This window comes from Podarcis tiliguerta (genome assembly GCF_965153285.1).
Source record: "Podarcis tiliguerta genome assembly, chromosome: 7".
In the NCBI taxonomy this organism is placed as follows: domain Eukaryota; kingdom Metazoa; phylum Chordata; class Lepidosauria; order Squamata; family Lacertidae; genus Podarcis; species Podarcis tiliguerta.
This window is the reverse complement of record NC_139540.1, coordinates 59,183,703-59,202,132: the sequence shown is the minus strand read 5'-3', so window position 1 is coordinate 59,202,132 and position 18,430 is coordinate 59,183,703. Positions and strand designations below refer to the sequence as shown.

The 18,430-nt window shown below is 40.3% G+C and overlaps 1 protein-coding gene across 2 annotated transcripts in view; it reads left to right on the top strand.

Annotated features, from left to right (window-relative positions):
• The window catches only part of DTNBP1 (dystrobrevin binding protein 1), a 44,476-nt gene that overhangs the window by 957 nt on the left and 25,089 nt on the right, over positions 1 to 18,430 (top strand). Inside the window, exons 2-7 of one of the 2 annotated variants that reach the window (XM_083449528.1) lie at positions 2,442 to 2,492; positions 2,796 to 2,846; positions 3,783 to 3,843; positions 5,807 to 5,939; positions 8,493 to 8,625; positions 12,778 to 12,800. In XM_083449528.1, coding sequence (XP_083305654.1) covers positions 2,442 to 2,492; positions 2,796 to 2,846; positions 3,783 to 3,843; positions 5,807 to 5,939; positions 8,493 to 8,625; positions 12,778 to 12,800 — 452 coding nt within the window. The remainder of the gene's footprint in view (positions 1 to 2,441; positions 2,493 to 2,795; positions 2,847 to 3,782; positions 3,844 to 5,806; positions 5,940 to 8,492; positions 8,626 to 12,777; positions 12,801 to 18,430) is intronic. The other variant, XM_083449529.1, reaches the window with a different exon arrangement.

The following is an 18,430-nucleotide window of genomic DNA, read 5'->3' as shown; positions in this document are numbered from 1 at the left end:
GTGAGTTAACTGCCGCCTCCGCTGCCGCGATAAAGTTCCTGAAAGTCCCTGAGGTGCTGAGGGAAGGGAGAGCCCGCGTGCGGGGCGAGTAAGGGGCTGCCCTTTGGGGCTCCGCTGACGAGGGACGCGCCGTGGGGCGTTGAGGGTTTGCCGCGGAAAGTTGCGGTTAAAACACCCCCTAGGAAGGAGGCGACTTTTGAGGTACTTTGGGAACGAGCCCCGTGGTGGAATTCACTGGGGCTTTACTTCGGAGTAAACGCGCGTCGTGTGGCGGTGTAAGAAGCGCGTTCGCGTTTATGGGCGGATTGCCTGCTAACTACCGACACCAGGTGCGTGTTGTGAGGATGGGGCGTGTGGCGTGTCCCGCCTCGGGTTTTCTTCTTTCTAATACGCTGCCGCAAATAGCACCAAGGGTGCTGCACGAAAACCACGCGCTGTCAATTAGTTCTTGGCTACTTTAGCCCTGAATAAGAGTCACTTCCCATGTCCCGCCTTCCTTCCCAACGTTTCTAAATGAACTTTGGACTTGGTAATTCGGGGTTGTTAAAAAAAAAAATCACTCAGGCTGCTTATCACCTGATCGTGCGGTGTTGTTTTTTTTTAAAAAAAGGGATTGGAGCTTTTGCTAGCTTGCAACTGATTGCTTTCCTATCAGAGTACATTACCTGTAAGGTAAGCTCGTTTTGGAACAAGAGTCCAGCCAATAGGACCCATTTCCTTTTTAAAAAATGCATTATATATATATAGTGTGTGTGTGTGTGTGTGTGTGTGTGTGTGTTAATGATAAAGGTTTGGGACTCACAAGTTGCAGGCAATGCTTTGTACTCCTCCACCTTCCAGTCCCCACTTAGTGTGATTTTATTGGCCTGCTTTTTAAAAAGGCTGATAGAAGTACTAGTTTCCAATTGAGCTGCTTATAAGGGCTGTTTTCCATGCTACCAGGGGAGTCCCTATTCATTTGGGTGAATGGGGCACTGCTCCACCAGTCTCAGTCTGTCCTCATTCCCACCTGTCTCCCTCTTACTTCCAATCAGGCCAAGGGGTAGCACTGCCTGTCAGCTTCTTCCACTGCAGTCTCAGTGTTGCCCTTGGGGAACTCATTAGGAAGGGGGGGTATTATTAATAGGCTCTGTCAGGCGTTGGCTGTGGTTCCACCTACTGTTGGTCTCCTGCAGTGGCAGAGCGTATGCCCGCACTGCCCAGGGCAGATGCGGAAGTGCACCTCTGCGGGGGGCAGAGGGTGCCCTACCGGGTGCCGCAGTCCAAGGATGGATAGGGCTGGGGAAGCTGCCACCCACTCTCCTCCTGCTCTCCACCACTGGGTCAGGCCTATCCTGGCGGCAGAGCTGCCGCAACCAGGAACAAGGTGCGCTTTGGCCGAGGAGGGTGGGCAGCATCATTGGCGCCTACACTCCTGCTCTCTGCTGCCTGATCAAACCTGACCTGGCAGTGGAGCTGCTGTGGCTGGGCGCAAGGTGCTCTGCGGCTGAGAAGGGTGGGTAGCATTGTTGCTGCCCACTCTCCTGCTCTTTGCTGCTGGGTCAGATATGACCTGGTGGCAGAACCGCTGTGGCTGGACGCGCCCTGTCGTAGCTCTCTGTTGCTGGGTCAGACGTGACGCAGTGGCAGAGCTGCTGCAGCCAGGCGCAAGATGCGCTGTGGCCGAGGAAGCTAGGCGGCAGCACTGCCACCCATTCTCATGCTTTCCTCCCCTGGGTCAGGCATGACCCAGGAGTGGAGCTACGGCCAGGCTCAGCTTCTCACTCAAAGGGGACTGCTGTGGGGGCACCTCTTTGCACCCCTTCACAAAATTACATCTGGGGCCATGGCCCCCATGGACTCCTCCCACGCTATGCCTCTGGTCTCCTGATCTCTGCCCTACCAGAACCAGTGAGCACCACCAGCTACCACTCTTCTTGTTCATATGTGGAATCGAGCTATGTTCTTGTTGACTTTGAAGTATAATGAGACAGTTGGAGTATGCCTGCTAGTATACCCAAGCCTGAGTCATTAGTGTGCCTGGGTACATAACAATAATTGTTTCACTAATGGCTAGCATGAGTATTTCCACCAAGCTTATAATGTGACAGGCCCTCTTTCATGTGCGTAGCCAGGATGGGGGGCAAGCTTTATGTTAGGTAGGGCAGAACTGAGTTATCTGTGATGTGATTTGTCAGTTAAGCATTTTTATTTATTTACTTTTAATTATTTACAGTCCTTCCCTGCTCCATGGTTTAAGCTGACTAAGTGGCATGGAGTTATATGATACCAGAGAAATGGGGGGCTGGAGAAGTATCAAAATAGGTGGAGGAGCTGGACTGATCTATCCAGTGAGGTTTGTAGGTGGCAGGAGAAATGCAGAAGAGGGGGGAAACACTTAATAAACCTTAATAAATTGCCTTATTTTGAGCCTCACTGCTTTTCCTTTGTGTGTGTTTTAGGCTGAAGACCTTGAGCGACAAATCAAGAGAGGCTAAAATAAGCAAGCAGAGGTGCTGTTGGATATTCTTAAATTATGCTTTATAAAAATTGCATAAGCAAAATTCAAATTATTGCATGACGTTTACATGGCATAACAAATCTGTAGTCTGTTCTGTTGAATAACATTAAGAAGCTTATATTAGCAGGTTTTCTGTTTATTTTTTTGCAAATTTTCAGTATAAGTTGTTGTATAATTGTTAATATTTGCAACAGCAATGTAAAAAAAAATGTAGCTTTGTGATCTAAATATTAATTAGAAAAGTACTGTAGGACTTCAACACTTAACTAACACATTCTGTTATTTTTTATTACAGGACTATACAGTGTTCACCAGAGTTTTCTGCTGGATTACTCTTATTGAGCAAGTAAATTCTGTCATTTAAACTCCTGTTGAATTTCAGTTATTTATAATTCTTGTTTATTTTTCTAGAGGCATGGATGTAGTTAGTAAGGAGAGATACTGTAGCACTTTGCCTTGCTCCCCTTGTTTACTTCAATATTCAGTAGCAAAAAAATATTTTTTTAAAAAAGTGTTTTCATTGATCCTATTGATACCTTAGTATGGTTAGCATTTGATTACTTATATGGAGCTAAAGTAGAACAAAAAACCTAGTATGCATTTCTAAAAACATAAGTCCCATTGAGTTCAGTGGGGATGAGCACAAACTCTATTGGTAGTGCAGCCTGGTTAAGCATGGCTAAGATGAATATAGGGAAACCATATCCTTGTTTTTAAGGAAAATTAAGGATTTTTCATTCTTCTATGTTTTATTTGTGAATGTGTGGTTTGTTTCTGGCAATTCTTCAGCAGTCTCGAACCCCTCTAAGCCTTGTTTAGCTGTGTAGGGTAACTGCTTATCTAAGAAATTTGGCTTTCATTTAAAAGTTATGTTATTGGCCCAGGTTTTAGACCTTGTGGTTTCTAAGAGCTTAAGAAATGTGAATCTGGATAAGGCTCCAGTGCTAACGGGAGTTTTTAAATATAAACATGTTTTCATATTGTGATCTTAAGCTGCAATCCTGCAGAATCCTCCACAATACTTGCTACCAAATAGATGTGCATAGAACTGTGCAATTAATCTCTGCAAAATTCTGAAAAAATGCTTGCTTTCTAAGTCTTGACAACCCGAGTGCTTTGAGTTCAAGATTGTTTGACTTAATACATTATAAACAGTTTTTCTTGGTAGCTATATATATATTTTCTTACAGCAAATAAGCACTTTGGTTCAGGACAGCTAGGTGAGCTTGTGGCCCTAACCTTAAGTATAAGTCCAATGATACCACTATTTTCTTTTGTGAAGATATGAAGATACTTGGGCAACTCTTCACAGAGGAGCAAAAGAATGTGCAAAAGCTGGAGAGGTAAAACATTAACTAACTAACATACAAACATTTTGTTTAAAAACTACTTTGCAGTTGTTTAGGTATTTTGCATTTAGGAAGGTACACATCTCTCTCATATAAATGAGAATTCACCATGTACCATCTGTTTGAAAGAATCTTGAACATTGATCAGCATTCCTTAACTGGGAACCTGGTGTTTTATGTAGAATGCAGCTCCATCAGTGTCAGCTGAAAATCACCCAGCCACCTCTACCTCTATACTGGCCCAGACAAAACACGTGCTTGCAACATGCATGCTTTACCCGGAGGAGCCCTAGTTTATTCATCCCCCACATCCAGTACATTATTAATTGCAGGCAACCATCCAGCACTTCCACACCTTCACTTGAGTTAAATGTTCTGCCTTCACTTGACTTTGATGGATGTTCCACTGAAGTGCTTGGCTATGTTCACACAAATGTACATGGCAGGGAAATTGAAGTGGCATGCTACTCACAGAATAATGGGGTTATACAGGTTCCTGCAAATTGATATGTCTGTATTTCTGGGGAGCATGTGGGCTACATAGCTGTAAATCTTCAGCATGCTTCTAAATTCATATAACTAATACTAATAGGGAGCTTTGGAGGAAGGGTAGGATTCTAATGTAATAATTCAAAACCTTTGCAAAACTCAAGATGATCACCAACAAAGTTCAAATTATTCATATATATTTGCTTCCTGAACTGGTTTAAGAGCAATAGGAATATAGCTACATGTCATCAAATCAGAACTCAAATCAATCTGATTACTTGCAAATAGAAACTAGTTGTGCATTATATAAGTAAAACAAATAAATTGTACATAAATATACTTTTCTTTGGCATATTCCTGTTAAATATATTAGGCTTCAAATGTCAAAATATATTATAGAATTAAACCTATCTTACAGTATTGATGACAACATCAAGGAGTTCCATGTTCATGATTTGCTGGCTTTCTAAGCTGTGGCATGCCTTGGATACTTACAGAATACCAAATATCTAACTGAAATTTCAGCAGAAGGTTTTATAAACTTTAAAATGTGTAGCAGGAATAATTGCTGAATTGGCATAAACTTTGATTTGATACCTGAATTTACAATTGTATTCTCAGTTAAAATATATTGTTCCAATATTTTTCAAAAAAAAGTTGTCTTTCAACTTGTACAGCTGCAAAGGTTTGCCTTGTTAAAAGGAAAGACATGAATATGTTAATGGGCACCTCAGGCCTAGGTGCCAAATGTGGCTCTTGAACCCCCCCCCCCCGACATTCACACCCCCTTCCCTTGGGTCATGTATCTCACTGGCCCTTCTTTGCATCTCCTTAAGTGCTTTTGCCTGGCTGTATTTTGTACTGTGATAATGACTCTTGCTTGCTGGAATGGAAGGCAAAAGTGTGTGTGTGTGTGTGTGTGTATAGAGACTTAACTCTTGCATGGATGGAATGTATTATTCTGTAGAATAAAAGTCACATTTGTGGCTCTGCCTCACCTATCACTGTGAAGGTTGCCTGCGAGCAAATGTTACGTCAGGCTGAAAAAGGTTCCCCATCCCTGCAGTAATAAAGAGTTGACTGAATAGACTATGGGATATTGGAGTACGTAATGCAACATGTTAAAATTAATGTTAAATTGAGAGTTTATCATAATCAGAATTTGCATTTCAAAGTAAATGACATTCATTCATTCACTTTTGGAGAGACCATGGCCAGGTGTATGTCTTGAAGAATACTTTTGCAAATTTGGAAAAATATTTAGTATAGTGCATTAGCATAACTTTGAATAGTATTTTTGTTTTATTTGAAATCTCTGTTTCATCTGTATTTTGCACTGAAAATATTGTGAATTGAAATATGTAGCTATTTAAGGCTTTGGCAGCTGACTCATGAGCCCTATCAGAGGTTTGGAGAGTTAAAATAAATTTAATAATGTTAGTTTTATCCTTGGCTTTAAACATTGCAGCTGGTGGATAGTGAAGTTGTGATGCTTTCTGCTCACTGGGAGAAGAAGAGAAGCAGTCTCCTAGACCTTCAGGAACAGCTCCAGCAAATTCCAGGTTTTTTAGCAGATTTGGAATCTACAACCACTAGCTTGAGTAAGTGTGTGTGTTCTGCTTTATTTATTTAAAGATTTGTCCCACCTTTTAGGACGCTTTCCCCTAAGCAGTTTTGAAAATTATGAATATACAAATGTTAAAACATCACAGTTAAAAATTTAATAATGGTATATTAAAGGTATAATAATAAGAATTGGCATACAAAAATTAAAACTATTCATAATAATGCTTTTAAGGAATGTTTCAAGGTACAGGAGGAGGAGGATTGCCAGATTTCCCTAGGCAGAAAGTTCCATAATTGAGGTGTTGCTGCAGAAAGATCCTGTCTCTGGTACCCTGGGAGATAAAAGAGCAAGACTTGGAAGATTATATTTAATTCCATGTATGAATGTGGGCAAAGGTGTTTCTTTAAATAGTCGTGTCCCAGAGCATGAGCGACGGGACGAAGATCGACGAGAAGAGAGGCCGGGAGGGGGCTGGCGCCCAGCATATATGCTGGAGGACACGGCTCCTCAGCGGCACCTGATTGGTTGCCTGCTGATGGGCGTGGGCACCAGCCAGGTAAGAGGGAAGGCAGGGGGCGGGGCTCGGGCTCCCGCCCACAACCACTCCCCTCTCTTCCAGGGAGGAGAGTCTTTCTTCAATTGAGTCCAGACACAAATTGATAACCAGTGTTAGATTCAAATATGTGGTCACGCTATTTCAATTTCTAAACTGTCTTTAAGGGAAGTCTAATGTAGAGAGCTAGTCTTGGCTGCAAATGCCACATAGGCCTCTATTGTTAAAATTGGATACAGGAGAACCACTTCTCCTACATCAAGCTGTCTACTTCATTCTTCAGGAAGTGTGCAGCCCCATCTGGAACAGGTTATATATCTCCATCCAAATCAGATAGATTCCAAACTAACAGCATGTCTGTGTTGTCTGGATTAAGCTTCAGTCTGTTAATCTTCCTCTCATTCAGTATTGCCTGAAGACACTGATTCCAAGTTTCTGCTACCTTCTTGGGGTTAATTGATGTACATTTGTTAATTTTTATCATATAAGATATCTTCTCTGGTGCCATTATTTTAGTATTTGAGAAGTTGTTATTCTCCTATTTGGAAAGCTCTCTAAAGCACAATTGGAAAAAAAAGAGTAAAAGTAAATTGGCAGGTGCTTGGCATTTGTAAATTCATTGTAGGTAGTAAGAAAATAGGGACCCCTGGTCATGTAAACTATCTGGAGTTTTGTAAAGTCTCCACTAGGGGGTGCTTGATTGCTACTTTTCCAGAAATCACTATCTAGAATGAGGAAGAGGGAAGCATTGAGGACCACGTTCCCTCTTGGCCAATCATCTGGGACTGCATGCCAGTGGTGGGTGGGGCCAAAACAAGAGTTAGCTTGGCCAGAATTCATATTGCATGTACCCCCCGCACCATTGCATATATTATATGCATACAGTGTGACTCATCAGCACATACCACATAAAGGCCAGCTTCTATTCACCCCGTCCAAAAACAATTGGGCTTGGGAAAAATCATTTTAGCTTTATGTCTAATTTCTTGGGGTGATATTAATGGGGATTGCAGCTGCGGTTTGTAGGGTTAACACCCCCCCCTCCCAAGCTGCACTCTCCATGAATATTGTGTCCTCCCCCAGCAACTAAGATTAACAACAACCTAACCAACTGGTTTCATTTGATTGGAATTGATTGGATTTCATTTCATTGGAACCTATTGAAGTGTTTTTTTTCCAACCTAACCATGGTGTGTGTTGGGCTGTGTGTGTGTGTCACAGCATATGTGGAGCATGCAAGTTTAGAAGATCCTGCCTTTATTGAGACTGCTTGTTTCCTGTTGAATGGTATAGTTTAATGTAAATAATCAAATACCCTACATTGTAAGTATAAAAACCTACTCAAACAGTATGTGGGGTTTAAATGATTCCTCAGTTCCTTGAATAGACAAAAACATATTGTACAATTAACATAGATATAAAGTTTTACAGTTGTGCAAGTAAAACAATGCAATAATCAGGAGTTGTGAATTGTTGGTAAAAACAAGGATGATCATCATAGACCATACAACTGTAGCATGCTGTAAAGAGCCTGTGAACACTCATCATATTTCACAACCACATGAGTAGGGCAGGCAATAACGGAGCACCAAATTTTGTTTAATGCTGTTGGTGTGTGTGTGACACAGATAGTCTGTGTTGCTTCTTTCTCCGTACAACATCTTGATCAGTGTTGTGGAGTGGAAAGGGATTTCTCCCTATAATGGGTGGCTACTGGGTCCTTCTGTGTGTGCTCCATAGGATATTACACCTTAGGACGTTTATGGAATAAAGTCACTAGATTTTTCTACATGGATCTTCTTTCATGTAGTGATTGTTCAGTGAAGCCTAGGCCAGTATTGAGGGAGAGTGTTGGTGGGAAGGGAAAAGGAGGGAAGAAGAACCTTCTTTCCTCATTGGACATATCCCCAGTCAGTGTGATTAGTTTTGAGACATCACTTGTTTGCCAAGATAAGCAAAATTTTCTTTAAAATCACCACAAATTATGTTCCTAATGGTTTGCCTATTTTGGTATTTGAATATCTTGTTACACAGTCCAACTGGAAGCAAATTTTAAGGAAATGGAAAATCATTTACTTTATCTTGAAGACCTCTGTGGACAGTGTGAATTGGAAAGATACAAGCATATGCAAGTACTACAGCTTGAAAATTACAAAAAGACTAAACGGTGAGTTTATTATGATTTTAAAGGTTTATTTTTTATATTATTGATTGTGAATTCCTTCTTTCTGTGCATATATATGTTCATCTTAAATATCTTTTTGTCTGAGAATGGAAACTTGAGGTCCCAGAATCCTTCATGAAAAGGAATTATCTGCCTGCAGTTGGCTTTCAGATTCAGGTTGTAGTCTTATGCCCCTTTGTAGTCTTATGCCCCAATGGAGTAAGCATGCTTAAGATTGTGCTGAATATGTGCTAGAAAAAGTTTCACTTTGGGTATTTTAGGCCTTCAGTCTTCTACTAATTGCAGTGACTTGATCTGCCTTATTAGTCATCTTCTGTCAACATTGCTCTGATTCATAGTAAAGGGCATTGCATAGTAATTGTGGACTCCATTTCTTTGGTACAGATGAAAAAACAAATGCTTCTAGCAATGGCAGGGACCAGCTATTTCTGGGTGAGCTAAATGATAAATTGGTTCATCAAGTTGTCACTCACCTCTTGGGGGAAAAGGTAGTGTCTGGTTTGCTGCTGACATATAGTGAGGATAAGATAAATGGTGTTAGGAATAAACTTGGATCAAGTGATCATGACTTAGTCTGGTTTAATTTAATTAGCAGGCCAGTTGGATTTAGAATTGCAGCCAAGCTATTTGATTTCTAAAGGACATATTTTGACATACTCTGGAGACACATTAGTGAGGTGATTTGCATCGTAGGGCTTATACCCTTGAAGAAAAGAACTGGAATTATGTGTTAAATTTACACCAAATAAGATGGTGAACTCTTTTGGAGGAAAAATGTGTTTTTTAAAACAAATTTTTATGAAGTACAAATTAGAAAACATACATATTTACAACAAAAGAAAATACAAAAGAAAAAGAAAATACATATAACCAAGGAAAAAACTTAGAGAATACTTTGTCTCTTTTCATATTTACAGTTATTTATAGATAAGTATTCACTATACATAGCCTTTCCCATCTATATTTATATTCTATTGTATAATTTCATCTTGTCCTTATCTACCTTAAATAAAGTGGTTTTTTTTAAAAAAAGACTCCCACCGTTTGCCTCATGCGTTTTTGATAATCCGTTCGTCAGATCCTCTGTTCTTCATATTTTCCCTTTGGATTTCTTTAATGTCTCACTTTGTATTTTTTATATTACGCACAAGATTATTCTAAACACAACCAGATTTTTGTAGTCAAGCCCTGTTTTTGTAAATAATCATTTAAAAACTCCCATTGCTTCATAACCATAGTTTTGGATTTTCTCCTTATTATATCCGTCAGTTTTGCTAGTTCCAGGTACTCACAAAGTTTCCCCAACCATTCTCTCTTTGTTGGGATGCTGTCTTCTTTCCAATAGCTAGCAATCAAAATTCTTGCCGCTGTTGTCGCGTAAATCTAAAGATGCAACCAGATGAACAAAATTGGAGGATAACAGAGTGAAAAATGACTTATACAGTGGTACCTTGGTTTACAAACTTAATCCGTTCCGGAGGACCGTTCTTAAACCAAAACCGTTCTTAAACCGAGGCGCGCTTTCCCTAATGAGGCCTCCCACCACGAGTGCGCTTCCACCATTCGGATTCCGTTCTTAGACTGAGGTAAAGTTCGCAAACTGGGATACTACTTCCGGTTTTGCGGAGTTTGTAAACCAAATAGTTCATCAACAGGGCTGTTCTTAAACCGAGGTACTACTGTACAGAACAAGGAAGGCCTTTTATTGTCAAAGACTTACCAACCAATTTCTGTTCTAATAATTTGAGAGAGAACTCAATTAATGGAATACATTATTGTCAGAATGTTATTAACAACTGCCATTCAAGAAAGAACATAGTACAGTGGTGCCTCGCAAGACAAAAAGAATCCGTTCCGCGAGTCTCTTCGTCTAGCGGTTTTTTCGTCTTGCGAAGCAACCCCATTAGCGGATTAGCGCTATTAGCGGTTTAGCGGCTATTAGCGGCTATTAAAGGCTTAAGGGATTAGCGGATTAGCTGCTAAAAGGCTATTAGCAGCTTAGTGCCTTAGAAAAAGGGGGTGGGGAGCGAAAAAAAATCACAGGAACTCGCAAGACATTTTCGTCTTGCGAAGCAAGCCCATAGGAAATTCGTTCTGCCAAGTACTGCATATGAACCCTGATCAATCCTAGTTGGTACGGTGTACTTAAATCACAGTTTTCAGGTTTGAACATTGCAGGGAAACTGTAGTTTTACCATTTCCAGAGGTTAGTCTGTTGCAGCAAAAACCAAAGAGAACTTTATGCTATTCCATGCACCTGATGAAGTGGTGTACAAAAAGTTATGCCATAATAAATTTGAGGTGGCATAACTGATTAAAATTTGTCCTTGTTATTCAGCAGGCTGTGGGCATGAGGAGAGCCCACCCCTCTACTCAGGAGAATGTATGTTATTTAAAGAAATTGAAAGGTAGCAGCACCAGTTTAGGGTGACTGAGCAGGAGTATATAATCCTTCTCTGGTGTTCATTATCCATGTGAATTACCCAAAGGAGAGAAGCTACCCTTACCTGAAGTGCTCAAGGCAAGGAGAAAGTAAGTGTCCTTGAAGCCACACATGAGTTCAAGGGGCCTAATTCCCAGCCTAAGAGTGATTTATATTGGACTTTCATCCAACCTTCACCACAATACTGTGATTAGGTTGAGAGATACTTAATGCATTTCCTTTGTGAATAATCAGGGTTTAGAACCTGAGTCACCCTAAATCCAAACCACCTATCATTGTTCCTCTGTCCTGTTATATTAACTGTACATGTGAAACAAAAGAATTTAAATATATCACATAGCTAAATTCATTTCAATATTCATTTCTGACTTGAACCTTTTTTTCTTGCTTAAAAAACTACCATTCCCTTGAAGATGACATTCGCTAATGCCAGCTGTGCCTATTGGCAACATTCATGATTTGACATTGCTCCAGAGTCAATATATGCTAGTTTTCAGTGTTGCACTAAATATAGGAATTCCAGCTTGTTGAAAGACACAGCCTTGTTTTTTTATATAATCTAATTGCCAGTAACTCCTTTGAGATTTTTCTTGAAAGAATGGGTGCTCCTCAGATTACTTCTGTCAAAGAATGTTGTATGTTATATATTGACTTGAAGCAGGCTGGAATTATTTACAATTAATCAGAAAGGGTGCACTGGAAAAGGTTTACCTTATTATGTAGAAATGAGCACTGTGCCACTGTGCCCTTGATTAAGCATTGCTAATATTGATCTTGGTTTGAGAAAAAGCATTTCTTTGGTAGATGTTTGTAGAAATCAGCACCCTTATAGACTATTGCTTCTCCATCTCTCTGAATGTAGCCATCCAGGTACATTTGGCTCCAAGATACTGTGTATTTTGCCGTTCTTTATATTCTAGAACTTCATCTTTCCCCCAAGCAATTTCTGTTACAGTTTTATCATGCATACAATTTTCTACAAGTAATAAATGCTAAAATGTAGAATTACACTAAATCCTTCAACTCTGAAGTTCATTTAGAGTAGTCTTTATACTTATTTTATTAATATGATTGGATATATGACTTCTGTTGTCTCCAAATTAGTAATGCCAATAATTGAAAGCACTTTTTAGAACTTGATAAACATACTTAAACTATTTCAAATTACTTGCTTTTAAGTTCTTGCACAGATTAATTGGTTATACTGTTCATTCAAAGCTGTTTTTGCAGTCAGTGGGAATAAAATATATCAACTATTGATTGACTTGAGATGAATTTATTGTGTATAATAATGCTGTTTTACACACCCTGATTATGAAAAGCAGTCTTACATACTGAACATACAGTCATATCTTGGGATGAATACGCTTTGGGTTAGGCATTTTCGGGTTGCGCTCCGCAGCGACCTGGAGGTAACAGAGCGCATTACTTCTGCGTTTTGCACGCGCATGCGCAGGCTGTCAAAATGACGGCATGCGCAGAAGCTCCGAAACGTGATACGCGGACACGGGTTATGTTCGCTTCGGGGTGTGAACGGGGCTCCGGAACAGATCCTGTTTGCATCCCGAGGTACCACTGTACTTATAAAAATCACACAACCTTACATTCTTTTCTTGTTGCTGACAAAACATTTTGTGCAGCTAAACTTGTGATCATGCATTTTGTTTTGTTTCCCTCCCCCCCTTTTACAGGAAAGAACTTGAGATCTTCAAAGGTAATTCAAATTCTCTCTCCCCCCCCCCGCCCCCCGGACAACTTTTACAAAATCAAATGTAACAAAAGATATCTATTTCACATTTGTTTCTGTATTGCACTGCTTAACTTCTGGCAGACCAGTTCTGCAGATCAGCTTTAGCTATCATAATGCAAACAAGTGTCTTACTCTGTCTTCCTGGCTATGTATGTTTCTTGTTGAAGTAAATAAGTAATGCTCTGTTGTGCTGGTAGTGAAGTTAATAAACAGTGATCCTACAGTTTGAACTCCTTGACTGAGTGAAAAGGGGAGGCTGGAAAGGGATATAGGAGGTGTGTACAGACTTTTCATCCTCCTAACTGGCCTGAGATGTTGAATGCTGTTAAGAATGTTGCATGTGGGCATTGTGCCTATGGTGGATGACTACTAGTCCATAGTGTGGCATTGTGTTTCCTGCTGTTGTGGGCCCTTATGATGCACACCTTGTTGAGACAAAATGTATGAGGCACAAAGTATTAACCTGCCATTTTAAAAATTGTTAGCAATTGCTAAATGTGTGATTTTGCTTAGCTAAATGAGTGATTTTATTATTGCATAACACAGTCAATTAACTTCAACAGATAACAAGTGGCACGTTATATAAAATGCCACATTGTTTTAGCTTGGTATTGAAAATGTCTTGTTTGTCATGACAGCTTTAAACTCAGGCTCCATTAGTAGATGGCCAAAGAGTAGGTAAATGTAATTCTGTGCTATTATTAATCCTTGCATTATAGAGTGAACAATATAAACTATGTTTTAAAAAAAATCTTTTAGGTTTGAGTTTTGAAAGTCAGTGGCATATATCATAGCTGTCTTCTGTTGCATAGAATTTAGCGTGTTTATATATTCAACCTGCCCTCTGATCTAGTGCTGCAGCTAAATGTCAGGTCCATTGGGGGCTGACCTGACATGTATTATTGAGAACTGGATGGACAGGCTGAATAGAATTGATCCAGCTCAGCTCTTTCTACCTGGGTACCCAATTCAGCCTCAAAACAGATTGGAGGGTTAGTCAGGGTGTGTGTCACAGGAATCCACAGTGAGTCTATCTTTCTTGTGAGGAGACACATCCATTCTGCTAAGGGTTATGTGGGTCTGTACCTCACATTGAACTATAGAGAGATAATAGGGATACTGTTGCAGTACCATCCATCCTGCTGCCTAGAATTCTCTCCTGACCAAGGTAGTCTTGGAGTTAGTGCTGGAGGATCCCAGGACTGAGTATTGAAATTCATTTTGTTAGTTTGAGTCCATTTCTTTAATTTGTTAAGCACGCATTCAATCCTGATTCTATTTCTGAGGCATTAGCTACCCCCCAGGAATCCAATATGGGTACGCCTTTCAGATATCCTCATATCTTGGGAACCTGTCTGTACCAACCTATCGGCGTTTATTTACCAAAGCCAGACTAAATGTATTTCTATCGGAAGTGCTAAATGGTAGACTGAGAAGCATCCCTTATCAGAATAGGCTTTATGTTCTCAGGACGTCAAGTGTATGAAGCATATCTTACTGCATTGTGGGCAGTACAAGCAAGCAAGGGACCAACTGATTAAACCCCTACTAGCAAATTTGCCAGGAAAATCGGAAGCCTCCCATATTAAATATATTTTGGATGACAGGTCTAATGATATTACACTGGCTGTGGCAAAGTTTCTTTCAGAAGTTATAAGAAACAAAGATTATCATGTTTAAGACAAAACAAAATGACCGCCTCAGTTTCTCTTTCTTGTGTGGCTGGCTGTCCTAACTGTATTTTGTTCTGAAATTACTCTATGGGTCTTTGGACTGCAATAAAGATTCTCTCAACAACCCCTCACAGCTTGGTGCCATCTGCAGATTTCCTCTATTCATTTGAGTCATTGATAAAGATGTTGTAACAACCACTGGGCACAGGTCAGAACCCTGCAGCACCTCACTTGTCCCCTTTTTTCCAGGGTGACAGAGAATCATTGGTGAGCAGTCTTGTATTCAGTCAGTCTACCAGCTACAAATCCACCTAGCAGTAACATTGTCTAGCCCACATTTTACCAGCTCCTACAAAAGAATATCTTGGGGGACTTTGTTGAAAGCCTTACTTGAAATCAATATGCTTTACTTCCACAGCATTCTCCTAATCCATCAAGCAAGTAACTCTATCCAAACAAAAAAGGCATAAGATTAGTCTGGAATGACTTTTTTTGGGGTAAACCCATGCTTGCTGTTAGTAATCACAGCATCCTTTTCTAAGTGCTCCTAGGCTGACTGTTTAATTATCTGTCCTAGGACCTGGTATGTTTCCATTTGATTTCAAGGTGTTAGTGATGGCATCAAAGTTCTAAAGAACTTCGAACCTTGATGCTTCCTGGAGTGTGCTCTCTTTATACCCTTCAGCCTAGAGAGGTCTATTGGGAATGAGGTCTTTTTTCTGCATCCCACCTCTGAAAGCTGGGCATTATGTGGAGTTGTGGGAGATGGCCTATTTGTTATGACACCCCAGTTGTGGAATTCCCCCGCCCCCTTGGAGGCCTGATTGGCACTGCGATTAGTTTCATGTTGGCACCAAGTTAAGACCTGGCTGTTCACTCAAGTATTTGGGGGCCATTAGCTGCAGCTCTGTTTGAGCTGTTTGCATAAAATTTGTCAGCAACAAAAATCAGTACAGACATACTTCGGAAGTTGAACGCCTTGTGACTCGAACGTTTTGGCTCCTGAACACCAGAAACCCGGAAGTGAGTGTTCCGGTTTGCGAACGTTCTTTGGAACCTGAACGTCCAGTGTGTGTTCCGTGGCTTCTGGTTGGCTGCAGGAGCTGCGCCTTGGTTTCCATATGTTCTGGAAGTCGAACGACCTTCTGGAATGGATTCCATTTGGCTTCTGAGGTACGACTGCTCAGTGCCTTGCATGTCTTCTGGGATGTCCTGGTTGCTGTCTGAATGTACCAGTCCCTGACAAGAGGAGAATGGCGTCACTGGCATATGTTAAAACTCAATATAGAAATTGGAGGAATTGGTTGCTTTCGATATTCCAAGGATTAATTTATATTTAATTTATATTTACGACTGTATTGATTTTTGTCGTTTATGTTATTTTATGGATTATAACTTGCTCTTAGATCATTTGATATAGAAAGGGTTAGCAATTAAAGTTAATATTAATAAAGTTGTACAACTGTGTGTATTTGGGCAGCTCTGTTGTAAACTACAATGATGATGAATAGTAAATATATATTTCTGACTTCCCAGTTTCATATAATAGTTAATTTTTTTTCTCCTGTGAAGCAATTATTGTAATTATTGAAAAACTAATTTTGACTGCCATAAAATGTCAGTGATTTCCAAATGTATGTATTCAAGTGGACACTTCCATTTCAGCTGTAAGGCATACATGATTATTTCTTTGTTCTAAATTGCAATATGAGTTTCAGCTACAGATATTTTTAGTAGAATAGGCAATGCCAGCTGAAATCTGCCTCCCCCCGTTCAGATCTTTTGAAAAAAATTGTAATAAAGTTTTCAATATTTTCTAACAGTTTCATGTGGAGATGAGAACTGGTCTTGAAATATGTCTTAAATAGTGATGTGATCCAGAATTGTCTATGAGGGAGTAGATGTATCTGAGAAGTCCTAACCATTTTCTATGAATCCTGGATCTAATTAAAGGTTTTATTTGCAACATGGCTGCCACTCATCCCCCCCCCCCCATTGAAAGTACGATACTGGCAGGGAAAGTACACGATGCTGTATTTGTTTGTGTTACTGATACTGCGCAGGGATAAACATCACTAGACTAGATTGAGGTTGTTAACCATGCTGCAAATATATTGGCTGCATTTGCATGTCACTGTAAGCCATAAATCATGGCTTACTGTACGTTAGTGAATTGTACATGCTTCTCTTTTTTCTACTCATGCTGGAAGGGAACAAATTATTATCCCTGACTTAGTGTTAAATCTGAACCAAGGATCTTAGTTTGTTGTGCTCCTGACAAACCATGATCTGTAGCGCAGCTATGTTCTTGGCTTATTGATCCTGGTTGGAGCAAAACAAACCACAATCCCTGTGTTTTACTATTAAAATTGCCACCTGCTGATTAATAAACTAAAATGTTAATTAAAACTCTCAGTAAAAGCTTGTGGTAAGAGGAAACACTTGATGATGGTGATAATGGTGATGATAATAATTTATTATTTCTACCCTGCCCATCGGGCTGGGTTTCCCCAGCCACACTGGACGGATTTAAACAGAACATTAAAAACAGAATAAAACTTCAACCATTAAAAACTTCCCTAAGCAGGAAGGGCTGCCTTCAGATGTCTTCTGAAAGTCGGATAGTTGTTTATTTCTTTGACATCTGATGGGAGGGCGTTCCACGGGGCAGGTGTCACTACTGAGAAGGTCCTCTGCCTGGTTCCCTGTAACCTCACTTCCCACAGAGAGGGAACCGCCAGAAGGCCCTCAGTGCTGGGCCTCAGTGTTTGGGCTGAACGATGGGGTGGAGACGCTCCTTCAGGTATACTGGGTTGAGGCTGTTTAGTGCTTTAAAGGTTAGCATCAGCGCTTTGAATTGTGCTCTGAAACATACTGGGAGCCAATGTAGGTCTTTCAGGACCCGTGTTATATGGTCTTGGTGGCTATAAGATCCGATATAATTGCCTTGAGATATATATGATTAGTTCTGTTTTATATCCTCCATTTCTAGTGACATGAGCCTTCAACTGTACTTCTAGTGGTTTTTTTTTCTAGGTTGGTGGTGGGAGGTAGGGATATCTTGGATAATTTTAATGACAATTTTAATGTTAACCTCTTTCTGAACTTTGCAAGTTATATATTTTTCATCTTTGTTGGAAGCCGCCCAGAGTGGCTGGGGAAACCCACCCAGATGGGCGGGGTACAAATAATAAATTATTATTATTATTATTATTATTATTATTATTATTATTATTATTATACTGTATGGCAGGGATTCAGCAAGTGAGACACATCAGTAGAAGCTTGAACAAGAACTTTGTGTCTTGCACAATGGAGCTTCCCCCTTGCCCTCTTTGCCCCTTGAAATTGTTTTGGGGTGGGGAGTTGGGAGAACTCCTAGAATGGTGAGGGGGGGGGGAGGAGTGCTATTCCATATGGCAAGTAGAAATGCATGCCCTGACAGAACGATTGGCATAGCATGATGTTGAATTATTCTGTATGTCTTTACTGAGATACGCAGTGTATTCCTTACTGTTGCCTGTTGAGCAGATGATGACGAGTGAGGGTATGCAGGTGATGTTTCTGTTAATGAAACTAGCTTCAAATTGCAGCCTTAAAATAGTGCAAAAAGAGGGAACATAATGCTCCTGTGTAAATGTATGATGCTCCCACAATTACAATGTTGCATGTATGATACTGGGTAGCTCAGAATGTACAACTGGATAAGGTATAAAAAGAGCAGTTAAAATCTGGGAGAGAACACTTTGCACCCCCCTTTTTTCTCCCACTGTGCACAAACAGGTTTAACTGTATGCTTGCATTTAAATCAAGTTTTTTGCTTTTTGCTTGAGAAAGCATTTCTAAATTGTGAAAACTCACATTGTTGAGATTATCAGGCAGAGGAATGTTAATGAGTATTTGGCTTAACAGAGCAAATCA